The sequence below is a fragment of the Schistocerca cancellata genome, chromosome 2 (assembly GCF_023864275.1).
Source record: "Schistocerca cancellata isolate TAMUIC-IGC-003103 chromosome 2, iqSchCanc2.1, whole genome shotgun sequence".
NCBI classification, from domain to species: Eukaryota; Metazoa; Arthropoda; class Insecta; order Orthoptera; family Acrididae; genus Schistocerca; species Schistocerca cancellata.
Window position 1 is genome coordinate 386,995,572 of NC_064627.1, and position 25,335 is coordinate 387,020,906.

The following is a 25,335-nucleotide window of genomic DNA, read 5'->3' on the forward strand; positions in this document are numbered from 1 at the left end:
ATAAATAGAGGAGCTTCTTAGGCTGTAACAATACAAAGATTTTTTATGCATCTTCTTCTTCTTAATGAAGATAGTTTACCCTTGCTTTAGTCTTAACATATACACTAGTTTTGGTAGCGAATAAGTCTTGAGTGAACATCCATTTTCACATGAAATCTGAATACTGTGGCTCTAAATTTTTCATATACCCAGCTCACTGTCAGAATAGGTGACTGTCCCAAGCATGCCATTTCTTGAGTAAATGAAATGTTTCATTCATTAAAGTGAAATAAAACAAAAATGTCTAAGTCAATCTACAATCTCATATAGTTAGAAAAAATGTTTCTTCTCGCCAGGTGGCAAGTGAAAGTAAACTCAGAGTGACACGGGCATTATGTAACTTTCAGAATCTTTTCTTTTGAAAGAAAGGGAATGATTGGAGAAAATAATACTAAACAGCAATTAAATAGGAAAGCTACCAAAGCCACATGGTTAAGGAATACATAATGAAGGGTGAAGGAATCTCAAACTCCAAAAGTTATGATTTATGTCACCTCCTGGAGATTTACGTCATTTTTAATGGCATAGTCCGAATGTATGAAACATTTCATAGGAGTAAAAGATCAGGTCTCTAAGTAGTAAATATTATATCCACTTAATTTTATATTTTATGGTTATAATAGAAGGAAACATTCCACGTAGGAAAAATATACCTAAAAACAAAGATGATGTGACTTACCAAATGAAAGTGCTGGCAGGTCGACAGACACACAAACGAACACAAACATACACACAAAATTCAAGCTTTCGCAACAAACTGTTGCCTCATCAGGAAAGAGGGAAGGAGAGGGAAAGAAGAAAGGATGTGGGTTTTAAGGGAGAGGGTAAGGAGTCATTCCAGTCCCGGGAGCGGAAAGACTTACCTTAGGGGGAAAAAAGGACGGGTATACACTTGCCACACACACATATCCATCCACACGTATACAGACACAAGCAGACATATTTAAATATTATAATCATTGTCTGTCGACCTGCCAGCACTTTCATTTGGTAAGTCACATCATCTTTGTTTTTAGGTATAATTTTATATTTTGTTGTACAGAAATACTTATATCATTTTTCTCTTTCCAGTGAAATCATTGAATGCGAAGAACCGATAGAGGTAGTAAGTTACAAAATAGGAGTTTGTAAAGTTTCACCAAAGGGAAAACATTGTACCACAACATTTCAGAAGCTAGGTTTCAATGGAAAGACAAGTGTGATTTCTTGTAAGCCACACACAGGTCGAATGCACCAAATCAGAGTGCACTTGCAGTATCTAGGTAAGACAGTTTTACCTACATGTCATCACTGTATTCGTCTAATATGGATAGAAATTGTTGTTGCAGAAGGGAATATACTTTTTTTAAAATAATCATTGTTTGAGCAAGCCTTGTGATGTCTCATGAATGGAAACAATTTATTGGTAAATGCATCAGTTTTTGGAAATCTGGAAAAAGCAATGTTTTTGTAAAGTTTGTTTCTTAGTTGTATCAAAGGAAGACTCATAAGAAGTTTTTTAGTTGTAAACACCTCAAGATTTATCTTTAACATGTAGTAGCCAATCAGTTGCTTACCAAATATTTATATTTTTCTGCATTGGAAAGTTTAGTCTCATCCCACTGATTAGCTTCTGCTATTTTATGATTTTGTTTTTGACCAATATTTTTACTCATTGTTTTTCTGAAACATCAACATATTCTTTTGTCTTCATCTGGTTAATTACGCCACTAATGGAAAATCCAAGATAGAATAACAGTAGTGTGGTAAGGATAGATTGCTGTTCACCACATAGAGGTGGTGTTCAGTCATAGACAGGCAAAATGAAAGAGAATGCTAGAAATATTTCAGCTTTCGGACAATGTCCTCCTTCAGAAGTAGAAAACTCACACACATTCATACAACAACAACTTATTCAAATGGCCACTATCTCCGGGCATTAAACTGAGCAAGTCAGTGCTGTGGTTAGTGCACTGCACTTGCATATATTCCTTCCTTTTTTGGGGGGGGGGGGGGGGAGGGGCACTAAGTTCTGTCTGCAACTGTGACTGTGTCTCTACAGATTCACAGTTGGGCCTTTGTGCCCAGAGACAGTGCACCATATAGCAGAGATGCTGAGTCCCTAAGCACTGCCGTGTGGCCACAGAGGAGCATTCCCCTCATAAATCAGCACCACTCAGGACTGGAGCAACTGAATTAGATTCTCCACCACCTACTCCAGTCCGGTCACTAACATCACCTATTCCATCAAATGCAGGGCTACCTGTGAAACCAGTCATGTGGTCTACAAGCTAAGCTGCAACCACTGTGCTGTCTACAAGCTAAGCTGCAACCACTGTGCTGCATTCTATGTAGGCATGACAACCAACATGCTGTCTGTCCACATCAATGGCCACCGGCAAACTGTGTCCAAGAAACAAGTGGACCACCCTGTTGCTGAACATGCTGCTGAACATGATATCCTTCATTTCAATGACTCCCATTCCAGTGCTACACAGTCATCATTCCACACAGTCTTTTTATTTCTCTCCTTTTCTGTTACTTGCACCCCCCCCCCCCCCCCCCTACCTCTCCCCTGCACTCCGTCTAAACTGTAGCACTGCACTGTCTGCCACCCCCACCATACTATCCCTCCCCCTCCCCACCCCAGCCTCCTCCTTACCCCCACGCAGTTGCCACTCCCATCATGCACTGGTGCTGCTGCCCACAATGTGGTTTCAGTTGCCAGAGACTGCAGTCGAGTCGTGTGTGTGTGTGTGTGTGTGTGTGTGTGTGTATTGTTGATGAAGGCCAGTGGCCGAAAACTTTTAATTTTTTAATTTTGAAAGTCCTTTTTTTGTGTCTATCATGACTCAGCATCTCTGCTGTATGGTGATTAGCAACTTTCCATCTCATAATATTGTCACATTCCATCCTGGATTTTCCATTATGTGATATTTCTAACATTCTTTTTCATTGTGCTGCCTGTCTCTGAGTCAGTGCCTCCTCTATGTGGTGAGTAGCAATCTATCCTTTCCATGTTGTTGTAATTACACGGATATAGGGACAGGTGCCTTTTTTCCAATTGATACTTTTTACATGTGTGATTAATTACCTCATAATAGAGGGTGTCTGTGTTAAACATATAATAGGTAACTTAAAACATTTTTTTACACACCCAATACACCTCAATATGCACACCTTTAGTGGCACAACAGATATCTAATCTCTATTCCACTTCTCTTCGAGTATTTTGCAGCATTGCAGGTGTTACATTTGCAGTAGATACATATCTGGTAGATCATGAAATGGTGTCTGGTACACCTGAATCTTGATAAAACTCCACAGAAAAAAAGAATCAAGTGACAAAATGTCTTGGCTTTTAGGGGGTCAAGAAATTGGTGGGCTACCTCTCCCAATCCACCAATCTGGGAACTTGTGATTGAAGATTTCCCCCACAGTGTTCACAAAATGCCATGGTGTATAATCTTGTTGAACGATTACATGGCAAAGTAGTTGTGACACTACTTATAGATCCAATGTGTCTATGTACATTGTTGCATTAACTGTAGGTTCTACAAAGAAGAATGGGCTGATAATCCTCCCCTTCAACAATCCACACTGCACACTGAGAGTCACAATCTTATCCTATTAGTCTTGGGGCTTCAGTTCCCCATTTGTGGTAGTTGTGCATGTTTACCACGCTGGGAGTATGGAACGTAGCCTAATCCAAGAAACAGATGAAATCAAGGAATTCTTCATTTTTATCCATTTTTTGCAAGAATTGTCTCTGTTAATGCCTACGGTCTCAGTCTGTTCTCAGGCTTGATATTGTGGCGAAGCTGGAGTTTGTAAGCCCATAGGTACAACCTTTTATGGACAGCGTCATTTATACTGTCAAATGAGGTGTTGTCTGACTGACTTATGGGGGCTCTGCTGGAAAGATGTGCAGATTAATTGAACAGAAGCTTTTGGAAGTGCGTGCTTGATGTGGTGGGACAAGATTGAAAGCAAACTCCCAGTTTGCTGAAGCTGCTTGTCCCATTTCTTGATTGTTACGTAAGTGGGAACATTGTTAGTTGGTTGCAGTCCACACTCACACCAAAACTGATGTTGTAGCAGTGTAACAGATTTTAGCTGCACATGAGAAAGCACACAGATCACCTTCTACCCTGGAGTTCATATGGCCACTGATGCGTATTTATGTACAAAGCAGTTACACCCATGTGCGCACAGTGCCAACTGCTGCAAGTAAACAAATAAAACATTTTGAGTTACCATACTTGTAGAACCAAACCACCAATAAATATCTCAATTATGTCTCATGTTATTATGCATTATATTGTTATATGTTTAACCTAAATACTGTGTATGTGTAGTGAATGAAAGATAACATATTAAATTACCTTATTGATTCTGGTTGCAAATGTCCTGACCCTAACTCTGCAGTCAGCTTTCTTGCAGTTTTTTTTTTTTTTTTTTAGTAATTGTTCAAGAAATGTGAGTCTTTTAAATGCAATATGTTCACTAACAAATATTATCACATTTTGCTTGTACTGCACATGATTAAATTTTTTATACAGTTTCCATAGCTCAGAAATGTAGCACTCAATTCCTTTATTAACACATGACAGCTGAGGCAGATTGTATTGTACTGGAACATTTGTTATGATGACATATTGTATAATTTTGGTAGCATCTTCTTGTACCTTCTGAATGTAGACTTCCTCTCATTCCTATAGACATGATTACAGTGTGATGCTAGTATCTTTTTGCTTCACTCTTTATCATAAGATTCATTGTGTGTAGTTTTGTGTACCTTTTTTCCCAGTACTACAAATGGATTCAGTGACACAGATGTAAGAACAAAATTTACTGTTCAGTTGCCTTCGTTATTTTCTTCATTTTATACCACTTTTTCTGCGTCAAAAGGTCATTGCAGGTGACATGATGTCCCTACATGAATTATCTGAACTTGATAAGCTCACTGGACAAAAAATTACAGCTGTTTCAGCCATCATGTCATGTGCTCAGCTACATTTACGTTTCAAACAGACGTTGTACGTTAACATGCATGAATGTGAGGATGTGACAGAGTAGCAAAAAGGGACAATCGTGTTTGGCCATGCCATGAAGTTTAGGGATTTGTTGATGTTTCACACAGACTGTTCAGCATGTCTACAAGCACACTGCCACGAAACGTGTTGGTATTGTGGTTGGAAAATATCCTGACTGAGAGGGATTGGAGATGCGTTTCACAGCTTGTGAATCAAAATTGCTTCCAAACCTAACAGGAATTTCTGCAAGCAGTGAATGAAGGTTCATCACAACCTGTTAGAGAGAGAACAACGTGATAGGAGCTGCATGCAATGAACACTTGGAGTCAGTCACTTCACAAGAGGCCATTGCTCACTCAAGCTCATAAAGATGACAATAGCTAACTTGAACTTCATAGAAAATCTGTGTGACATGATAGAAAATGGGTAAAATGCTTTGATTACATCCTCAGCGAGTGGCCTAACCTGGATGTGACATATCTACACAACCTTGTGATTATCAAGTCCATGCGAAGAATTACATGATTGCTCTAGGGTGGAATAATTTTTTGTTCAGTGAGCTTAAATAAATGAATGGTGAACCGATTATGTCTGAACCTAAAACATAAAATTAGAACTTCTATTTTCAGACAGTATGAGTGTCACAGTGAATTGCCTTAAAAAAGTTACACAGAATCCCGCTGACTATGTAACTGTGATTTAACAATTTATTTTATTTATTTCAGTAGAACAATCTTTTAAAGCTAATCTGTGACTGACAAAGAACACTTGACTACATTACTGTCCAAAACATTTTAGAAAATGGCTTAGCCAGAGAGAATGTCTGTTAATTGTGGGTATATGCAGATTCTTCCTTTATTTTGACAATGTTATAAAAATGATAGAGTGCTGCACTGTATATAGTGAAGATGTTTACACACACACACACACACACACACACACACACACACACACACACACACACACACGATCAGCTCTGGCCACAGTAGCCAGAGACAGTGGTGCGTTGTCTTATTCAGAAAAAGGTCTTTTGGCCAAAAGCTTACTTTTTTAGCATCTTTTTGCTGTGCCTGTCTATGACTCAACATCTTCACTGTATTGTGAGTAGCAATATATCCTTTTCATAATATTGTTATTACTCCATCTTGGATTTTTCTTTTCTTTATTTTGTTATTCCTGGGAAACTACCCTTGGCTAATTACTAAATATACCACTTTAGCAGGAGTACATATTTTTTAGTATCATGCTGAAAATAATGTCAACCCCATAAAAACTTTTGCTTTGGAGACTTCATCATTTTCCTTACCCATCTGGAGGTAAACTTAATTTCACTGCCTGTATTTTCTGTGTATTGATTCCCCAGCTCAGCCTAGGTACTTCAAACAGCCACATCTTTAAATCTCCTGTGCCTGTGTGGGCTTCAATACTACAAAAATATTTATCAACACATACTGGATACTCGCCATTTCCATGATGTCAAACATTTTTCAATTAGTGTTTTATTATTATTTTGTGTGACTCAGAGCTGGGGTAAGCCTTATGACTTGAAACCATTCTGTTGATTGTATGTCAAAGGTGAAGGCATTGAACTCTTTCTTGCAGATGATTGTGATGAGCAGGTAGAATGTGTGTTTTTCTTTTTTTTTTTGTGATGACTGGGGAAAAAGGATGTCTGCACGTAAACTACTCCTTTTAAACGGTGTGAAGTAGGTTCCCAGGCCAGTCTCCCCATACAGCAGATGGATCACCATCAACAGTGCCACTTGCTTTTACTTCATAAGAGACTGCAGAGAGCTTTGGAATCTTAATGCATGGTGTTAGTGCATATTTTTGTGATCTGGGACTTCATGTCAGCATTTTTCTTCTCCAAAGTGGCCAAATACTGATGTTTAGAATATTTCCACCACCACCAAGATTTGAGTGTGTTAGCAGCTACATCTATAAGATGGTAATGGAAAGCCCCAGTAGAATGTTAAAAATTTTGGGAGTAAAGGTATCAACTCACCAAGCAGTAGAGGCATTGAGTTGTCAACACACACATAAACAAGATGGAAAACTTTGCTAACTTTTTCAAGCTGGAATGGACCCCCCTCCCGCATCACGCGCACTCTCACGTGCACATTCACACACACACACACACACACACACACACACACACACACACACACACACACACCTCCACGGCTACGTTGTGCCATACATTTTGCATGTGCGTGTTTGTACATGTGCACACACACCATTAAAAAAATAATAAAATAAAATAAAAAAATAAATAACCTAGCAAAGTTTTCAGTCTTGTTTATGTGTGTCAACAACTCGATGTGTCTACTACTCATTGAGTTGTTACATCTATTTAAAAAAAAAGTCACATCTGGAAGATGGTTATATAATGATGAAACTTTTCATGGCACACTATTTAAATAACTTTGTCACATATTCTTTCTTTAAAAAAAATCTGCAATCATGTCATCATAACTCAGTTATTCACATTTGCATCAACTGTGGGGCCAGTATAATCTTGCAATTAGTTAGTTAGTTGTTAGGTAGTTAGTTTCATGTTCCATGTATCATTTCACTATAAATCATAAGACATTTTGCATTCACATTTCAAATTAGTTTGTAAATATGGCTACGTGATGAACATTTATAAGATTTGTTTTTTGTTTTATTATTATTATTAAATATACAGATGTGACTTACTAATTCCTATCCACAACCTTTTACACATTGAAATGATAGAAATTCTTCTATGGACTAGAAGCAGTTGTCAAGGAGAAACTTTTTCAGTTTTTTTCATGTTTTGTTTTGCTGTCTGTCATACATTTTGTATCACTGGGTAAGTGATCAAAATTTTTAGTTGCAACATTGTGTGCCTCTTTTGTGCCAGAAACAACCTTAATGTGCAGTAATGAATGTCATTTTTCCCTCTGGTATTGTAGTTATGTACATTATTGTTACTTCTGAACTGAAGTGCATTATTTACAACAAATGTTATGAGGGAGTTAACTGTGAATCAGTATACAGACTCCAACTCCTTAAACAGATATCTACAAGATTTTCATAGGTGAGCACAACATATTATACTTACAGCTCATTTTTGAGCTATGAAGACTTTTTTTCTTAAAGATGAGGTACCCACAGCATTAATCCATATGAAGTTATTGAATGAAAACACACAAAATATGTCAACTTACTGATTTCTCTCTCCCTAAGATTTGCTGTGATTCTAAGTGCAAATGTGGCTGAACTAAGTTGTTTTAGGAGTTTCAAAATGTGTTTTTTTCCAGTTTTTATTCTTATCAGTATAGACACTGAAAAATTTACCAATTTGAATATCACGAACAGCTTTATCTAAAAGTTCCGGGTCATAATTACACCGTACTGTAGCACCTCTCCTGCTGTTATATGTTCTTGGCATTGTCCGAAATCACCCCACACAGTACACAGTTTTACAAAAACCATCATTATTTTATGACTTGTACGAGAAACTAGACAAACTTGTACAGAAATTGTCTCAATGCTGTTAGCTACTGAGCGCGTTGACAATTACGGTTACAATAACTTCCCACTCGACCCAACAACAGAAAGTTTCCACTTTACAATAATGCATGGATTTTAACACTGAGACTGTTCCATCAATGATTCACCTAAGGAAACAATTGACGCAAAGTAAAAGTTGTGGAAAGTGATAAATGCAATATTGCACTTAAAATAACTGGCGCATGGACATCAAAATAAGTAACTCTTTGTTTCTATGCAGTAGCAAAGAGCAAATAAGCCATACTGTCCGAATTCGCCGCGGTGTCCGAAATCACCCTGTTTGACGGTACCAAATAATCACAGAGTTAGAGAAGTTAAATACAATAGGTTACACTCTATTATCTCACTAGTGTAGAGCTAACATGGGAAAACGATGAGTTGTTACATATATTAAGGCAGAACACAACTTCATAAACACTGAGACAAGTGTGCTTGTGAACTAATACTAAAAAATAGTTCATTTTAATTGTAGCTGTATGTAGAGTCCCACTGGGAAATTTTGAACTGTTTTGAGAAATTTGGATTCCTTACTATGCTATCTGTCAGACAGCAGCAATCAGTTAATAATCTGTGCAGTTTTCAGCATAGATTTTCTAAGGACTAGTGAAGCTGGCAACACTTCGCAATTGCTAAATTTATATGTGAACTGCATATATGTCTTAATCTTCTTCTTTCCCTCTCTCTGACCATCTCCTCCTGCCCCTTTCACTGACTCTCTCTCTCTATCCCCTCCTTCTCCTTCTCTACGTCTGCTTCCTCTCTCCTTCTATGTCCATTTCCTCTAACCTCTCTCACTGGGTTTGAGTCTTCTCTATTGTTATTGCCAAATCAACCCTACAAAATAAAGTGCAGGAAGCACATCCGAAAAAAATGGGAGGACAGCCAGTGCTAAATAAAGAAGGAGAAGAAATGTTGAAGCAAGGTATCTTGAGGGCTGCGCATTGGGGAATTAGATATTTAGTTAAAGGCTACCTTGATAAGTCTGGCCGAAAAGAGAAGAAATTTCATAATAATTTGCCAGGAGAAGAATGGGTGGATTTATTCCTCAAACGGCAGTCAGAAGATTTTTCCGTTCGCTTAAGCAAAAATATTAAACAAGCTCATGCAGAAGTGAACAAAGAAACTGTTTATTTAAATTCTTGCAAAATAAAAACATATCTTTAATATATAAAATTCATTATATCATTCCATATCACTTATTCGTAACAAAGGGTTGCCTTAAAATGTGTAAAATGTCACCAAAATCAAATAAAAAGCATGTAGAATTTAAAAAAAAGGCAGTAACTGTCCGAATTCGTCCTCTATATACTGTAACTTCAGACAGAGATGTAAAAAACACGTGTGTCCAAAATCACCCCAATCCATGGGGTGACTTCGGACACTTTATTTTACTGTCTCAGATAAATATACCTACACATACACTTTCTGGTTCTGGGATATTTTATTCATTACACATATACCCTACCACTTCCGTAACAGTCAATTTAATCTAAGAATATATATGAAAGTTACAACAACAAAACCATCTGAAATCACCCTGTTTGACGGTACTCTGATAGGCACAGGATGTCTTATCATTTCAAAGCTCTGTGAATTTTCTAAACACACAAGAAGCTCTTCTACTGTTCTTATGAAATCAGGTAGCCTTGCTTTTATGTGCACTCTTAATCATTTTGTGTGACTCTAAAGTTATTTTATTTTCTTTCGTAACAGTGAGTACCACAGAATCTAAAGATAGCAGTACAAGTAAGCAAGCTTGGTAGTGAAATTGTCCATCAGGTCACGAAATGTTCATTTAGTTCTACAGTCTTCCTTTACTTACTTAAAAACATGTCTTGTCACCAGGAATACTTTCCTTAAATTTGACTTCTATATTGTTACTGTTCTGAAAGATTTTCATCATCTAGAATCAGACTGCCTTGCTAAGACTATTTTGTAAAATGTTATCCTTTTTTTATTTATTTTGACACGACTCGTGTTTCTACTTCTAAAGCATGTTGAATCCATATTCTTTCTTATAAAAATTAAAAGAATGATACATCATTTACTTACATTACAAGTCTGTACCTTACCTCTGTCTTGTAGCCTATTTCAGTCACAAAAGAATTTGCTAACTGCTGTCATCAACTTTGTTTCATTTATAGGTTACCCAGTTGTGAATGATCCTCTTTACAACCACACAGTATTTGGACCAGAAAAAGGCAAAGGCGGAAACATTGGTAAGACAGATGAGGAACTAATAAGAGACCTCATCAACATCCACAACGCAGAAAACTGGCTTGGAATGGATGGAGATTCTGAACTCAGCATGTTCAAACCAATGAAAAGTGAATTAGATGATGGAATTGTGAGCAAAGGTATGTAAACTCTAGTGAAACTGCATTAAGAAACTGTTGTTTCTAAAATTACTTCTAGTATAGTAAACAACTATTACATGACAAAATTAACAGAACTGTAGCTTTTTAAAAAAATTATCTGAGATTTTGTGAGAAAGAGCAAAAAAGCTGAAGGTAATGAGGGGAAGAAAACATCACTGGAGTATCTGCTTACTAAAAGAAACTGTGTGTAGAACAGAAAGTAAAAGAAACTGTGAATTCAGTTTCCAGATAGTGCATCAGAGAGTGAATCAGAAATAAAGCTATTGTCAGGTCAAGGAAACTGCTATGAAGTAAAACTGCTGACGAATAAAGATGTATTAAACAAAAACACAGGAACCACAGATCTGTGAGTAGGATGGGTGAAGTCTTAGGTATGTCCGTGCGCCATATAAGGTTAGCTTTTATCAGAGTTCATTTCCTTTTATATGTTTGTTTATATTTTAAGACATAGGCATCAGTGTAATACTTCTGTTGGACACCTGGCCCAAAACCAGGTATTTCCACAAGTTTGGTAAATCAAGATGGCTACATCTTTTTAAGAGGGATGGAGTAGGGGCATTCATATGCTCCAATTCATCACTTAATGTGATAGACACAACCAATAATAATGAAGATAAACGAGTAGAATATGTGTTCATAGAGATCAAGTCCCTTAACAGGAAGTGCCTGATAAGTGACCTCTACAAACCTCCTCAAGTAGCCAGGTTTTTCTGCTTCATAAGTGCTCTTTCAAGCCTCAGATCAATATATGAGCATATGATTATAGCTGGTGATACTAACATAAAATTTTGACAATAGTCTTTCCAGTGTGAAATTTAAGTAGATGCTTTCTTCTTCAAATGTGTCACTACTTCATCTTGCTCCTATCCATCATACAAGCAGTAGTCACACTCTCATAGATATATTTGTAACAAAATCCTCAAACAGAGTAATTCATACCTTTCTGTTATGACATAATTTTTCATGACATACTTACTAGAATGTCCCAGAAAGAAACCACAAATGACTACATACCAAGACTTCAGACACATTAATTTATCTGGACTTACAACCAAGGTGCAAGAAATAATTTGGGGGAAGTCTCCTATTCCCTTCTCGAACAAAAATGAAACACTTCATTGATTTACTAACAAATTTATTCAACTAAACTAGAAATAGACTCCCCTAAGGACAAAAAGGGTAAGAAGGAAACCTGCAACTTGGCTAACTGAAGAATTAAAACAGCCTATGAATCTAGAGATGCTGCATATTGGGCATACAAACTGCACCCCATGTTTGAAAATCATTTTGCTTACAAACAGAAGCAGATCAGAATCAATCAACTGCCGAGAAATGTAAAATTCAGATGGGTCAGTACATTAACTGACAACAGAAACAGATTCGCTGTCCTACAGAAAAACCTTCTCGGTCATGGTATAGGCAGAGTAAGAGCTGCAGATGATCCAGCCACAATTAAACCAATTAGGGAACAGAAACTTGTTGATTACTTCATGGGGGCAAATGACTGTAGCCAAGAAAAATTCTATCTAAATCATGTTACTCGCAGACCCATGAGAAAACTATCATGTGTATCAGATCTGCATCTACTGGACATTATGGCATCACAGTCTAAATGTTGAAGCTTATTATTTTCCTCCTACTGCCCAGTATAACAGATATCTTCAACTACTCCTTAAGCATAATTTTTTTTCCTCGAGACCTGTAGAAACGGGGACTAGTTAAGCCACTATCTAAAAAGGACATTGCCACAGCATGCTCTGATTACCAACCTATATCGATTCTTCCCACATCGTCCGAGACCTTAGAATATGTAATTCACAGCCAGCTAACAAACTACCTAACCACAAACAATTTACTAGATGATTTTTTCCCCATAAACATTGCAGTTTTCCATAAACATTGCAGCACAACTTCTACCATAATAAAGGCAACAAATGACCTTAAGCTTGCTGTGGATGCATGAGTGGTTATTATGACAAGTTTCTTAGGCTTCAGAAAAGCCTTTTAATATTGTTAGCATTCACATTTAGCAACACAGATTTCTTGACAAGTGCAGTACAATGGGTTTCCTCATACGTGACATCTCACCAGCAATGTGTCATGCCCAGCACCATAAAGTTACAATGCAAGCAGGTAGTATTAGGTGTCCCCCCAGGGTTTAGTATTAGTCTTATATTCTTTTCATTATATATCAATGATGTGTCATCAGTTTTGTCCTACTGCAAATATCGTATGTATGCTGATGACTTCCAGTTGCATCTAAGTGCAAAACTAGTAAACCTCAAAACAGCTATTGAGAATCTCATTATTGAACAGTGTGCACTATCAAAATGGGCACAGGATTTGGGGTTAAAGCTCAACCCATCCAAAACCTAAGTGGTGCCAGTTGGTTATTCTAGGCTCATTAGCTCGAGATACTGGGAATCCATTCCATAAATGGGACAAATATCAACTTCTCTCCTTTGCAAAGAGTCTAGGAGCAATAATAGATGAAAATCTAAATTGGATTGAGCATGTAACTGCGATGTGCAGGAAGGCATCACCAGCCCTCCATACCCTACAAAAATATAAAAAGCTCTTCTCTCGTGACCTGAAAAAGGAACTTTGTGCAAACACTTATGCTTCCAATTATTGTTGACAGTGATGTTATTCTGCAAGGCCTTTTTCAGGAAACCTCATGGCACCTGGAACTGGTTATGAATGCCTGTGTTCATTATATCTGTGATGTTTGACTATTTGATGATATTTCACCATAATATGCACAGCTATCCTGTCTGTGTGCAGACAGTTGTAGAGATTTCTATGTCTGCTGTCTTCTCTACTGTCTTACCAATGAACACCATCATATGGCAGAAACACACTTTCTCAACATCCTTCTCAGTAGCAGAAACCCGATTCTGGAATGACCCCCTGTAGTATATTAGAGAACTAAATACCATCTCCAGCTTCAGAAGACAGTTAGTGACATATCTACTAAAACAACAATAATGATTACTTGATAGTCTACAAAAATGTAGTCTGAGATGTGGTCACATTTTCATTTGAATCTTCCCTTGGCTCAGCCACACTTTTTAGTGGATGAAAATTGCCATATGCATTTCAATATTGCATCATTTTCAAAGGCTACAAAGAGGTATTTTAAAAATGAACAAGTTGCTCACAAGGCCACAAAAGCCCAAGGGGTGTCTACCAGCCACTATGTCGCACTCTGCCTTGCGGTGTCATACAGATCCTGTGTGGAAGGGCGTGTGGTCATCACACTGCTCTCCTGGCTGTTTTACAGATTTTCCGTACCATGGAGCCACTACTGCTCGGTCAAGTAGCTCTTCAATTGTCATCACACCATACCAGTCCTCCCACCAAGGAAAAATCTTTGGCAGTACCAAGACATGAAACAGAGTCACCGGCATGGCAGCCTTCTACACTGATCACTCAGCTACAGAGGCAGACCAAAGAAGTATATACAAGGTATCATTAACATGTAATTATTACATAAATGTTACAGTGACATTGCAAAAGTTACTCTGAAATCTTACCACATTCCAAAAAATACAAAATAATCTTCATGCTAAAATACTGTCGACAGTATTGATACATGCTTTGTCATTAGCTGGGTACCACAGCCAAGTACAAACTGGTCAGAATACTGTGTGGCACTGATTCAGGTCAGTTACAAGAGGGTACTAGTGTAATGATGTATCTGCCAGTTACCTGTAGACTTGCGTATAGGAACTTTTAAAAAATATATAATAAGTTAACAAAATTACCTTAACACTGATAAATTGTCTTAACATGTGTCATACAAGTAGTTGCATTATAAAAGAATAGAGTGGAGGTACAACTTGGAACAATAGAGGGCTATGCTTATGAAGAAAATTACTAAGTAGAGTTACATCACAAACCAGTAGATGGTGTTCCTTATTGTGACAAAATACAGTATGACATCTGTAGTCAGTGTCAAGCTCAGAATACATGTCACATTAAAGTTATTTACCAAGGCATGTGTCAGACTGCAGATTCAAAAAGTGCAGTGATGAAAAGAGTAAAATTATTGTACATCATTCATTGATTTGATTTGATTTGATTTGATTTTAACAGGGAAGCTAAAACAGCTTGGGTCTAACCTGCCACTGCCAGCACTGAAACTAAGTTTATTGTGTGGTATTGCTCCCTGTATATCTAGTAAAGCCAACCAATGCCCTTAAATGGTGCAAGGAGTCCCTCTACCAGTTTTTTGTTAGAAGCAATTTCTTCAGATTCCGATGTCCCAAAGATTCTGTATCTTTTACTCTCCAATGCCATGCATTCGAAGATTAGGTTTGATGCAGTTTCTTCACCCTCATCACAGATCCTATATTTGGGGTCCTCTTCCGTTGTACCCATTGTGTGTAGGTGTTTTTAGAAATTCCCATGACTGGTCATCAGTCCAGTCATGAATTTGATCTCTTTTCTGTTCAATTCCAGGATTACAGAGTTTCTTTTGAAACATGGCTTGGGCATCATTACCTTACCATGTTTTTGTTTATGGACCTCAGTCCAATATCCTACTTGCTGTTTCCTAAGCCAGTTCCATAGTTCTAACTTGATCATAGTCTTGGTGATTGTCAGGACAGGTTCTAGTCCAATAAATGGAGTTGTTGCCCCCATCCTAGCCAATCTGTCAGCTTGTTCATTGCCACAGATCCCTGAGTGGCCAGGGGCCCACACTAGGTTTACCCTATTGCTTCCCCCTAGCTCCACCAAACCACCAGAGCCCTGTGGCATTCTGCAACAATCTTAGATCTTGTTGCAGGAGCTGCCAATGATTTCAGGGCTGCTTGGCCATCTGAATAGATGTAGATGCTACGGTCCTTGTAGCACTATGCATATTCTCCTCCACACATGCCCTGATTGCAGTAATGTCAGCTTGGAATACAGAGGCCAGTTTTCCTGGAGAGATGATGCCCTCCAGTCTTGGCTGAACCCCGCACACCCCTGCCCCAACCCCTTGGTCTATTTTCGACCCATCAGTGAACCAAATGATGTCCCTTGTACGGTGTCAAGCTGTTTTTTTCCCACTGGTCCCTGCTTCCAATTATTTTATTGTAAGGCTTGTCGAAGCAGTTGGGAGTTATTATATAGTCGGCAAGCATTTCTCCAGCCTTTCCTATATTTACCTTACTCACTATATTAGTGTGTGATTCTGGATATCTGAATGAGACCCAGTTTTTGCCAGTTTTAAGTCTGTGTGCCCCAGATGCTGCCTCCATCTTGACCCACAGGTGTAGTGGAGGCATGTCCAGCATGGCTTCCATTCCAGCGGTTGGTGTGTTGCTAATTCCACCTGTTATGGCTAAGCAGGCCAAGCTCTGCACCTTAGCAAGCTCCATAGCTGCAACCCACTGTTCTTACCTTCCACCACACTATGGCCCCATAGGAAGTCCTAGGTGCAACCCCTGGGGCTTAGGCCTCAATTTTTGCCACAAGCCCTTCTAGTATTCACTAGAGTACTTTTTGCCTTAGAGCAGATGCTCTTAATGTGAGGGGTCCACGTTAGCGTCTCGTCTAAGGTCACCCCTAGGTATTTCACTATCCCCTTCACAGGTAGAGTTTCATCGAAGAGTTTTAGGTTCCAACTTGAGTGTTGAATATGTCTCTACGTAAACAGCACCACAACAGTCTTCTTAGGTTTAACCCTCAGATCCTGTTTAATGCACCAATTTTGCACAATGTCCAATCCTCCTTGTGCCATATTTCTAACTGTGTCAGTAAATTTGCCAAGTATTACTATGACAAGGTCATCTCATCTTTTCATTCATCTCTACCTTCCTTCCACTAAGCATGGCCCTGGTCCACCTGCATATAGTGGTCCCCAGGTCATGCACCTCTGCTGCCCTTACCATGGAGTTACTGAAGGCCCCCCTCAGTATCCAGGAAGATGCAGAGGGCTACTTCTTGGAAGTGAAGTGCTTTCTCCACCTTCCCATCGAGTTGGTGGAGAGCTGTCTCACATGATTTACTTGGTTGATATGTGTGTTGGTTTGAATGTAGAGGGGCTGCCTCTCCCCAACATATAAATTAACCAGTTTTCCCAATTTTTTGAAAATGAAGGAGGACAGACTGATTGGTCTCATATCCTTGGCCTTGGTATGATCAATTCTCCCTGGCTTTGGAATGAAGACAACCTTCAGTGCCCTCCAAGCATTGAGAATGATTCTTACTGCTAGGCTAACCCTGAATAGCCTGCATAGGACTCTTACGAGCTTCTCTCCTGCCTGTTGCAGGAGAGCTGGAAAAATTCCATCTGGACCAGGTGACTTGAATGGTTGGAATGTTCCCACCGCCCATTGGATTTTATTAAAATTCACACACTCCTTGGCTGTTTCTCAGTCCCCTCTTCGAGTGCCTGAGAACCATTGTCTCTCTGGGATCACATTCTGGTCTGTGTTGTCTGGCAGGGCATATTGAGGAAAGTGAGTTTTGAGGGGCAGTTCCAGCATCTCATGTGCTGTCTTTATATATTCCCCATCCTCCTTCCTCAACATACCTCTTGGATTGGTTGGTAAGCTAGTGAGAATCTTGTGAAGTCTCGCTTGTGCAGCCGTGGTCTCCACTTCCTCAAAGAATGCCTTCCAGGATGCCTTCTTTGCTTGTCTGATTGTAAGATTGTAATTGACAAGGGCTCACGATATTTAGCCCATTGTCCTTTATGTCTCGCAATATTAAACAGTACTCGTAACTGTTTTCTTTGTGTTTCCAAATTGTTTTTCCACCAAGGCACACTCCTGTTTGTGTTCTTCTTGGTGGTTGTGCAGTTGTCCTGATATGAGGTCACTATGGCAGAGGTAAAGTCTCTGCTACTTCCTCAAATTCTACTGGGTTCCTTATCGAGGTTTTAATTTCTGATGAGCCTAAATCAAAGTCCCTCCTGTATGTCTCCAAGTCTGTTTTCCTGGAATTCCTGTAAGTCATGGTCTGTCTGATTCCAATTTCAATCTTGAATTTAATGTACATATGGTCCAATGAGGATGGCTCCATCACCACATGCCACTGTTTGACATAGCTTCCCATCATCATGGAACCAAAAGTTATATCAGTTACTTCTTACCTTCTGCTATTCCTGAATGTAGGTTCATTGCCCCTATTCAGGACCTCTAAGTTGTTAGCTAAAAGAAATTCAAGAAGGTACTCACCTCTACTGTTGGTGTCCTTGCTGCCCCACACTAGGTTGCGTGCATTGGCATCACATCCCACCAGCAGTTGGTCACCTTGCCGATGGCAAGTCTCTGCCAATCTCCTCATCTCCAAGGGAGGAGGAGAGCTGTCTTTGTAAGGAAGGTATGCCGTGGCCAAAAAAATTTCCCTCGTGATACCTTACTCACATTGCTGCAATTTAATGGCTACTAAGTCCCTGGGGCAGAAATCCATCATTGGCATGAAAGAAATTCTATGTCTTACGTAGATGCATGTTCTGGAGTTTCTTAGATTTCTAGCATAAATCAGCTTATCTCCAGTGCCACCGAGGCCCGATACACCCCCTTTATATAAATAGGGTTCTTGTATCAGGGCCATGTCCACTTCCTGCCTCCCCAGGCAGCGACTCAGGGCAGCAGAGGTCCCTTTACAGTGCTGCAGATTAATCTGCGGCACCTCCAGTCTCGTCTTGCTGCCATCTTTAAAGTCTTTGAGAACCCTGATGGTGACCTGCAAGAACCCTAAAATCAGTTTCAGTTCCTGCTCCTGCATCGCCTTCAGGGACTTCTCTCTGACCTCCACCACCAGGGTTCATCCTTCCGGTGCCACCTTCTGTTTGATCACTTTCCAGTCTTCTGTCGAGACTTTTGGGTCCTGGGCCACTATTTTCCCAAACAGAATCTTAGGAGAGACATCCTTAAGGATCTTTGATACCCATATTGATATCTTTGCAGTCTTAAGAAGCTCCGATGCCGTCTTAACCAGCAGCTTTGCATCTTCCCATGGGGATATCATGGGCACCTTGACCTTGAGCCATTACACTGTGTGCACCCCCTCACAGACAAAAATGAAGGAACCATGATCTAGGTAGACCCTCGCGAAGTAGGATCCTGGGCCAGTGTCCACCTTAATCTTTTCAAAGAGGTCCATTTGTACCAATTCCTGCTGCTGCGAGGTGATGGCCACCAGTGGAGAGCCTTCCTGGATATCTGCCATCCTAAAAACCGAGACTGCAGTACTATAGGTCTGTTTCCCTATTTCTTGCCTCAGTTTTTTCTCGCTTATCTAGGGAGGAGGGAGTCTTTAATTCCTCCCTTATCCGCTTGCTACCAGTCTCTGATTTAGTGAGGGTCTGTGTATCCCCTTCAACCTGAGACAATTTCTTCCTGGGGGTCTTAGGTTCAAGCCCCTTTACTTCCCTCCACTTATCTTTATGAAGCCATTCTTTCCGTACCTTTTTCCTCTGTTCCCCAAGTAGTTTCCTCCTATGGGCCCCAGGCAAGCCTTTGTTCTTAATCTGGTCTAGCTGTGCAGTTACAGTTCCCACTTCTGGCTCAGGTCTAGACCCAGATTCAGTAGTGGGAATGCCTTCCATCGGTTCTGACCCTGATGTTTGGGTATCTGAGGTCTTAATTTGCCCCTCAGTTTGTTTTTCTTTGTTTTCTTTAGTTGTGTCCATATTGGTCCCACGAGATTTGGGTATCTACAAGGTCCATACCACGAATACACTGCGCGGTGTAAGACTACTTATTTAGGGAAGTCACCCGGTATCCCTAAGGCTCCAATTGCGACACATCTTCCCATATGCCACGCATCCCTTGGCATGGATCACATCTCACCTTGGGTTGGGTCAGGGAACTGAGTAGGACTAGGAGTGGATAGGGACATTGTGGGACACTCTTAGTCTGATCCATCAGCTGAGGCCTTCCCGGCAGTAGGTCCTCTACCTTCGGCATAGCCCTCAGCTTTAAGCGGATGTGCAAGCCTCTGCACCCACACAGACAATGCTTCGTCAAGGTGGTGTCCCCTGGAGAGGACGTCGTCCATTAAAAAGATCACGTAGTTCTTCATGTGATGTACATGGATAGTATAACACAGTGTGGATGCGAAGTTGGTGACTTTACTTATGAGCCACTTGTGGCTCCAGCCTCATTACAAACATTGGATGTAACAGGGAGCTTGTTGTGAACACAACATGAACCCAACTGAATTACATAAAAATCTTAAAAAAGGACTACACGATTCATGTAATCCAGTGGGGGTACATCAGTCTTCACATTAATTTTTTTATATACTGGTGTTCATGTGCACATGAAATGAAAGGAAGCAAGATAAGAACAAATCATTGTAATGCATATGGGTATGGGGACATAAACTGGAGGTGCAGATGGGAGAAAGAGAACTAGGGAAAAGTGTGGGTGTGGGTGAGGGAGAAGTGAGGATGGGTAAGGAAGATGGGAAAGGATTGAGGCAAATGTCAGTAGCACTGAGAAAGAAGACTGAGGAGGGGGAAGCAAGGGGATGAATGTCCACCCACAGTTATAATGCACTTTAATTGCAAAGCAAATGCAACTGATAATGTACTACTCTAACGGCTTGTACTATCGCTGCCGCTGCAGCTTCTAATAATGATGGTGGTGATGATAAAAATAATAAAATTCTGTTGACTTACCCCTCATTTCCCAGCCCCCTCACCTCTCACAGCCTTTACCCCAAAAAACTGTGCATAGTGACTTGTGCACACTGATTGGAGTACATTAATTTTTATATGAATTTTATGTAATTCAGTTGGATTCATGTTGCCTCCTCCACAGTCTCTGTGTTATATTCAGTGTTTGTAATGAGGCTGTGGCCATGTGTGACTCATAAGTAAAGTTACAAACTTTATATCTGCACTACATTATGATACCCATGTACATGATATGAAGAACTATGCGATCTGTTAATGAACAATGTACAATAATTTTACTCTTTTCAAACAGTTCAAATGGCTCTAGGCACTATGGGACTTAACATCTGCGGTCATCAGTCCCTCTAGAACTTAGAACTACTTAAACCTAACTAACCTAAGGACATTACACACATCCATGCCCGAGGCAGGACTCGAACCTGTGACCGTAGCGGTCATGCGGTTCCAGACTGAAGCGCCTAGAACCGCAAGGCCACACCGGCCGGCCCTACTCTTTTCATCACTGCACTTTTTGCATTTGGAGTCTGACACTTGCCTTTGTAAATAATTTTAATGTGAGATGTATTATGAGCTTTGCATTGACTGTACACATCATCCCGTATTTTGTCACCGTAAGGAACGCCATCTACTGGTTTGTGATGTAATTCTACGCAGTAATTTTCTTCATAAGGAAATTTCTCTATCGTTTTAGTTGTAATTCCAATTTATTCTTTTACAACGCAAGTACTTGTAAGACACATGTAAAGACAATTTATCAATGTTAAGGCTACATTGTTAACTTCTTTTATATTTTATAAAGTTTCTATAAGCAAGTCTGTAGGTAACTGGCAGACATATCATTACACTAGTGACCAATTGTGACTGACTTGAATTAACACCTTGTAGCAACACTACCAGTTTGAATTTTGCTGTGGTGTGCAGTATATGACAGGTCATTATGCAGTAATGTCAGTAATTGTCAACTGTGTTTTAGCATGAAGTTTATTTGTATGTTTGAAATGTGGTAAGATTTCACAATAACTTTTGCAGTGTTGTTATATAACATTTCTGTAACTGTTACCTATTTATCATACCTTGTATATACTTCTTTGTAGCCTTTGAAAATGACGTAATATTGGAATGTGTAAGGCAGTTTTCATTCAATAAAAAGTGTGGCTGGGACAAGTGAAGTTTCAAGTTTAAATAATGATTAACATTGTCCCTGTATGCACTCATTGCCCTTGTACATCTTTTTTTCAGCCAGATCTTCCTCATCTCCCCATATTCTTAGATGGTGCAGTCTCCTCAAATTTCCTTTCCACAGAACTCACTGTATCAAAAAACATCTATTTTGCACACCTATAAATTCTTTTGGTATCAGCCACTATCACTAATGTTATCATCATCATCATCATCGACGTCGTCGTCGTCATCATCAAGTACTGCCACTGTTAACTTTATTAGTTCATAGGCAGTATTACTTACTTGAATTATCATTACAGATACTTAGATCATTCTAATATTGTTTGTCATATTAAAATTGTTATTTCTTAAGTAACAATAATGTAAAAAATGTACTTTATGCGTGAAATCCTGGTCTTGTGTAAAAGAATGCCAGATGGTGCTAATCAGATCTGGTTAAACAAAAAAATAAATAAATAAAACAGTGGAAACTCCAGGTAGGAGTATCAATTATGTAGGAAAAGATAGATTACTACTTACTGTAAAAATAACACTCTAAGTTGCAGACAGGCGTTATTAGAAGACACTTACACAAAACTTTTCTGCCTCAGCCTTTGTCGGAAAAAGAGAAACACACGCCATTCATTCACACGAGCAAGCACACCTCATGTACACATGATCACCAACTCCATCAGCTTTGGCCAGAATGCAACTATCACATGGGATGGAAGCAGCAATCTGGAGGGGGGAAGGGGAAGGGGAAGAGATATCAGTGTACAGGTAGGGGAAGAGAGGAGCACTGTCTGGCAGAGTGTGCAAGGACTAGAATGCCAACAGGTGCAACGTCAGGAGGTTGTGAGGCAGGGAGGTGGGGAAAGCAGAGCAAAAAAGGAGAATGTGGGGACAGTGTGTTACCATAGTTTGAGGTCGGGATAGTTACGGGAGTGGAGAATATGTTATAAGGATAACTCCCATCTGTGCCATTCAGAAAAGCTGGTGGTGGAGGGGAGGATCGAGGTGGCTCAGGATCCTCCGTGTGGGGCAGGGAAGTGAGGAAAAAAGAGCGAAAAAGAAGAGGAGCAGGGAAAGATGGACGAGTGCATTGGCAGAGGGTGGCAAACAAAGAGGGTGGGAGGCAAGAATGGGGAAGAGGTGATAGGACAGAGTGGGTGGAAACAATTGGGTGGGGTTGCGGGGACAGTTTTTTTATCATACGTTGATGCCAGAATAATTTTGGGAGTGTGTATTTAGGACAAGTCCTATCTGCACAGTTCAGAAAAGCTGATGGTGGAGGGGAGGAACCCGAACCACCTCAATACTCCCTCCAACACCAGCTTTTCTGAATGGCACAGATGGGAGTTATCCTTACAACAAATTCTCAACTCCTGTAATTATACTGGCCTCAAACTACGGTAATATACTGTCCACACACTCTCCACCCAACAGTTTCCATCCCTTCTCTCCTGTCACCTCCTCCCCATCCTTGTCTCCCACCCTCTTTGATTGCTGCCCTGTACCAATGCACCCACTCCTCTTTTCCTGCTCCTCTCCTTTTTTGCTCTGTTTTCCCCACCACCTTGCCTCACGACCTCCTGATGTCGTGCCTGTTGACATTCTAGTCCCTGCACTATCCGCCAAACAGTGCTCCTCTCTTCCCCCACCTGTACATTGATATCCCTTCCCCTTCCTCTTCCCCACCCCCTCCAGATTGCTGCTTCCATCCCATGTGATAGTTGCATTCTGGCCCGAGCTGCCAGAGTTGTCAGTCGTGTGCGTGTGTGGTGTGCATTTCTCTTTTTCCAATGAAGGCTGAGGCCAAACTCTTACGTGTAAGTCTCTTTTAATTGTGTCCGTCTGCTACTTAGCATGTTACCTTTATGGTAAATAAATAAAATAAGTATTATATATACCACAGCTAAAATTCTAATAACATAGCACACTTGCCAGTCAGGACAATCACAATTCCTCAAAATGAATGCAACTTGTCTTAGTAACCACACCATTAATCTTTGTTATGTGGCCAGTTATTGAAGCAGCACCACCATACCATTTCATACAAGCAGAATTATAAATGAATCGTGCAGATTGGTGCTAGTAAATGGGTTCTGATAATGGACAAATATGCCCTGTCATACAAATTCAGCACAGTAAATACTCCAGTCTTCATTCTTAGCTACTTGAGAAAGCCTTAAATTACCTAAAAATCTTTTCTTGTCTCCAACTTACATAGGGGGAAATGAATATCGTAATAATATAAGTGAAAATAGAGTTCACATGGAAATATTTAGTTATTCATTTTTCCCATGTACTGTTCAAGAGTAAAATTATAGATCAATAATCTGAAAGTGCTTCTATACACCCTCTGCCAAACACTTAAATTTGAATTGCAGAGTAATTATTATGTAGAATAGATATGTATTCTGCTGCATACTTCATGCACGACGAAGCTACCAGAATGGTATGAGAGAAAAAGTAAATCACATTGCTCGCTATGGTGGACTGAGAGAATTTGCTAATTAGCAGGAGCAGGGGTTTCAGAGTGAATTGGTTTGTCAAAACATTTTCCAATCTTGACTATAATAAAGTATTTGCTGTGCTTTGCAAAATATTTATAATAATATGATGTCTTTTTGGAAACTGCTTTCAGACAAGCCAAGATCAGAGTTAAAGTAATTACGGATTTTGGAGGTGGGAGGAGTTTTCCTAAGGCCCTTATGATAGGCTTGATTTCAATATATTTATGTGAAAAGTTTTGAGCTTTCAAATGCTGTTAAAAAGTATACCATCCTATTAAAAAGAATATATGTTTCATTATCTCAGTTGATACAAGAGTTTAAGAGTATTAAACGTACAACAAAATTGTGTATCCCTCTGCACACTATCATCTGCCTGCAACTGAAGCTGTGAGAAGACTATTTTGTGAAAAATGTCTGTTATCATTCTGTAAGGATCTTAAAGATAAGAAAAATGGCTGAAAGACACGATTTTGGTCTCTCTCTCTCTCTCTCTTACTCAAATTTTCATTTAATTTGATGTATTTGTAATGGAATAAATTTATGTAATATGTACTAACAGCAGATGTATTTCTTCTTGTCTAGGTATCACATGTGATGAAGATGACGTCAGCAGGGAAGCTTCACCTTGTGAAGAAACTTGTGAAAATGAGGTAGTGGGAGTGACTCAACAAGAATCTGTTGCACCTCGCACAGACTCTCTGGAAAATAGGACAAAAGTGACAGTGGCAACTCAGACTGGCCATGAAGCACCTGACTTCAGCTTCAATATGGATAAAATGACATATGATAAACACTGTTATGAATGTAAAGTTCGATACAGGGATCCAAAGCCTAGAGACCTTGTTATGTATTTACATGCCTGGAAGTACAAGGTGGGTATGAATTTAATGAATGTTGGACAAATGATCTTGCTGTTCTTGCTATGTATGAATTTTTTAAAAGTGTGAACCCTTGTTAATGCAGAGTATGCGGGAAAAATGTTTCTTTTGAGTAGTGCCTTGGACTACTAAATTTTATTATGAGTTGAGTCCGGAAAGTAAGTA

General features: G+C 39.6%; 1 protein-coding gene across 1 annotated transcript in view; it reads left to right on the forward strand.

Moving 5' to 3' along the window:
* The window catches only part of LOC126154290 (pseudouridylate synthase RPUSD2-like), a 580,571-nt gene that overhangs the window by 545,638 nt on the left and 9,598 nt on the right, over positions 1–25,335 (forward strand). The window contains exons 8-10 of the mRNA XM_049916127.1: positions 1,111–1,301; positions 10,739–10,951; positions 24,875–25,164. Of these exons, the coding sequence (XP_049772084.1) occupies positions 1,111–1,301; positions 10,739–10,951; positions 24,875–25,164 (694 nt within the window). The remainder of the gene's footprint in view (positions 1–1,110; positions 1,302–10,738; positions 10,952–24,874; positions 25,165–25,335) is intronic.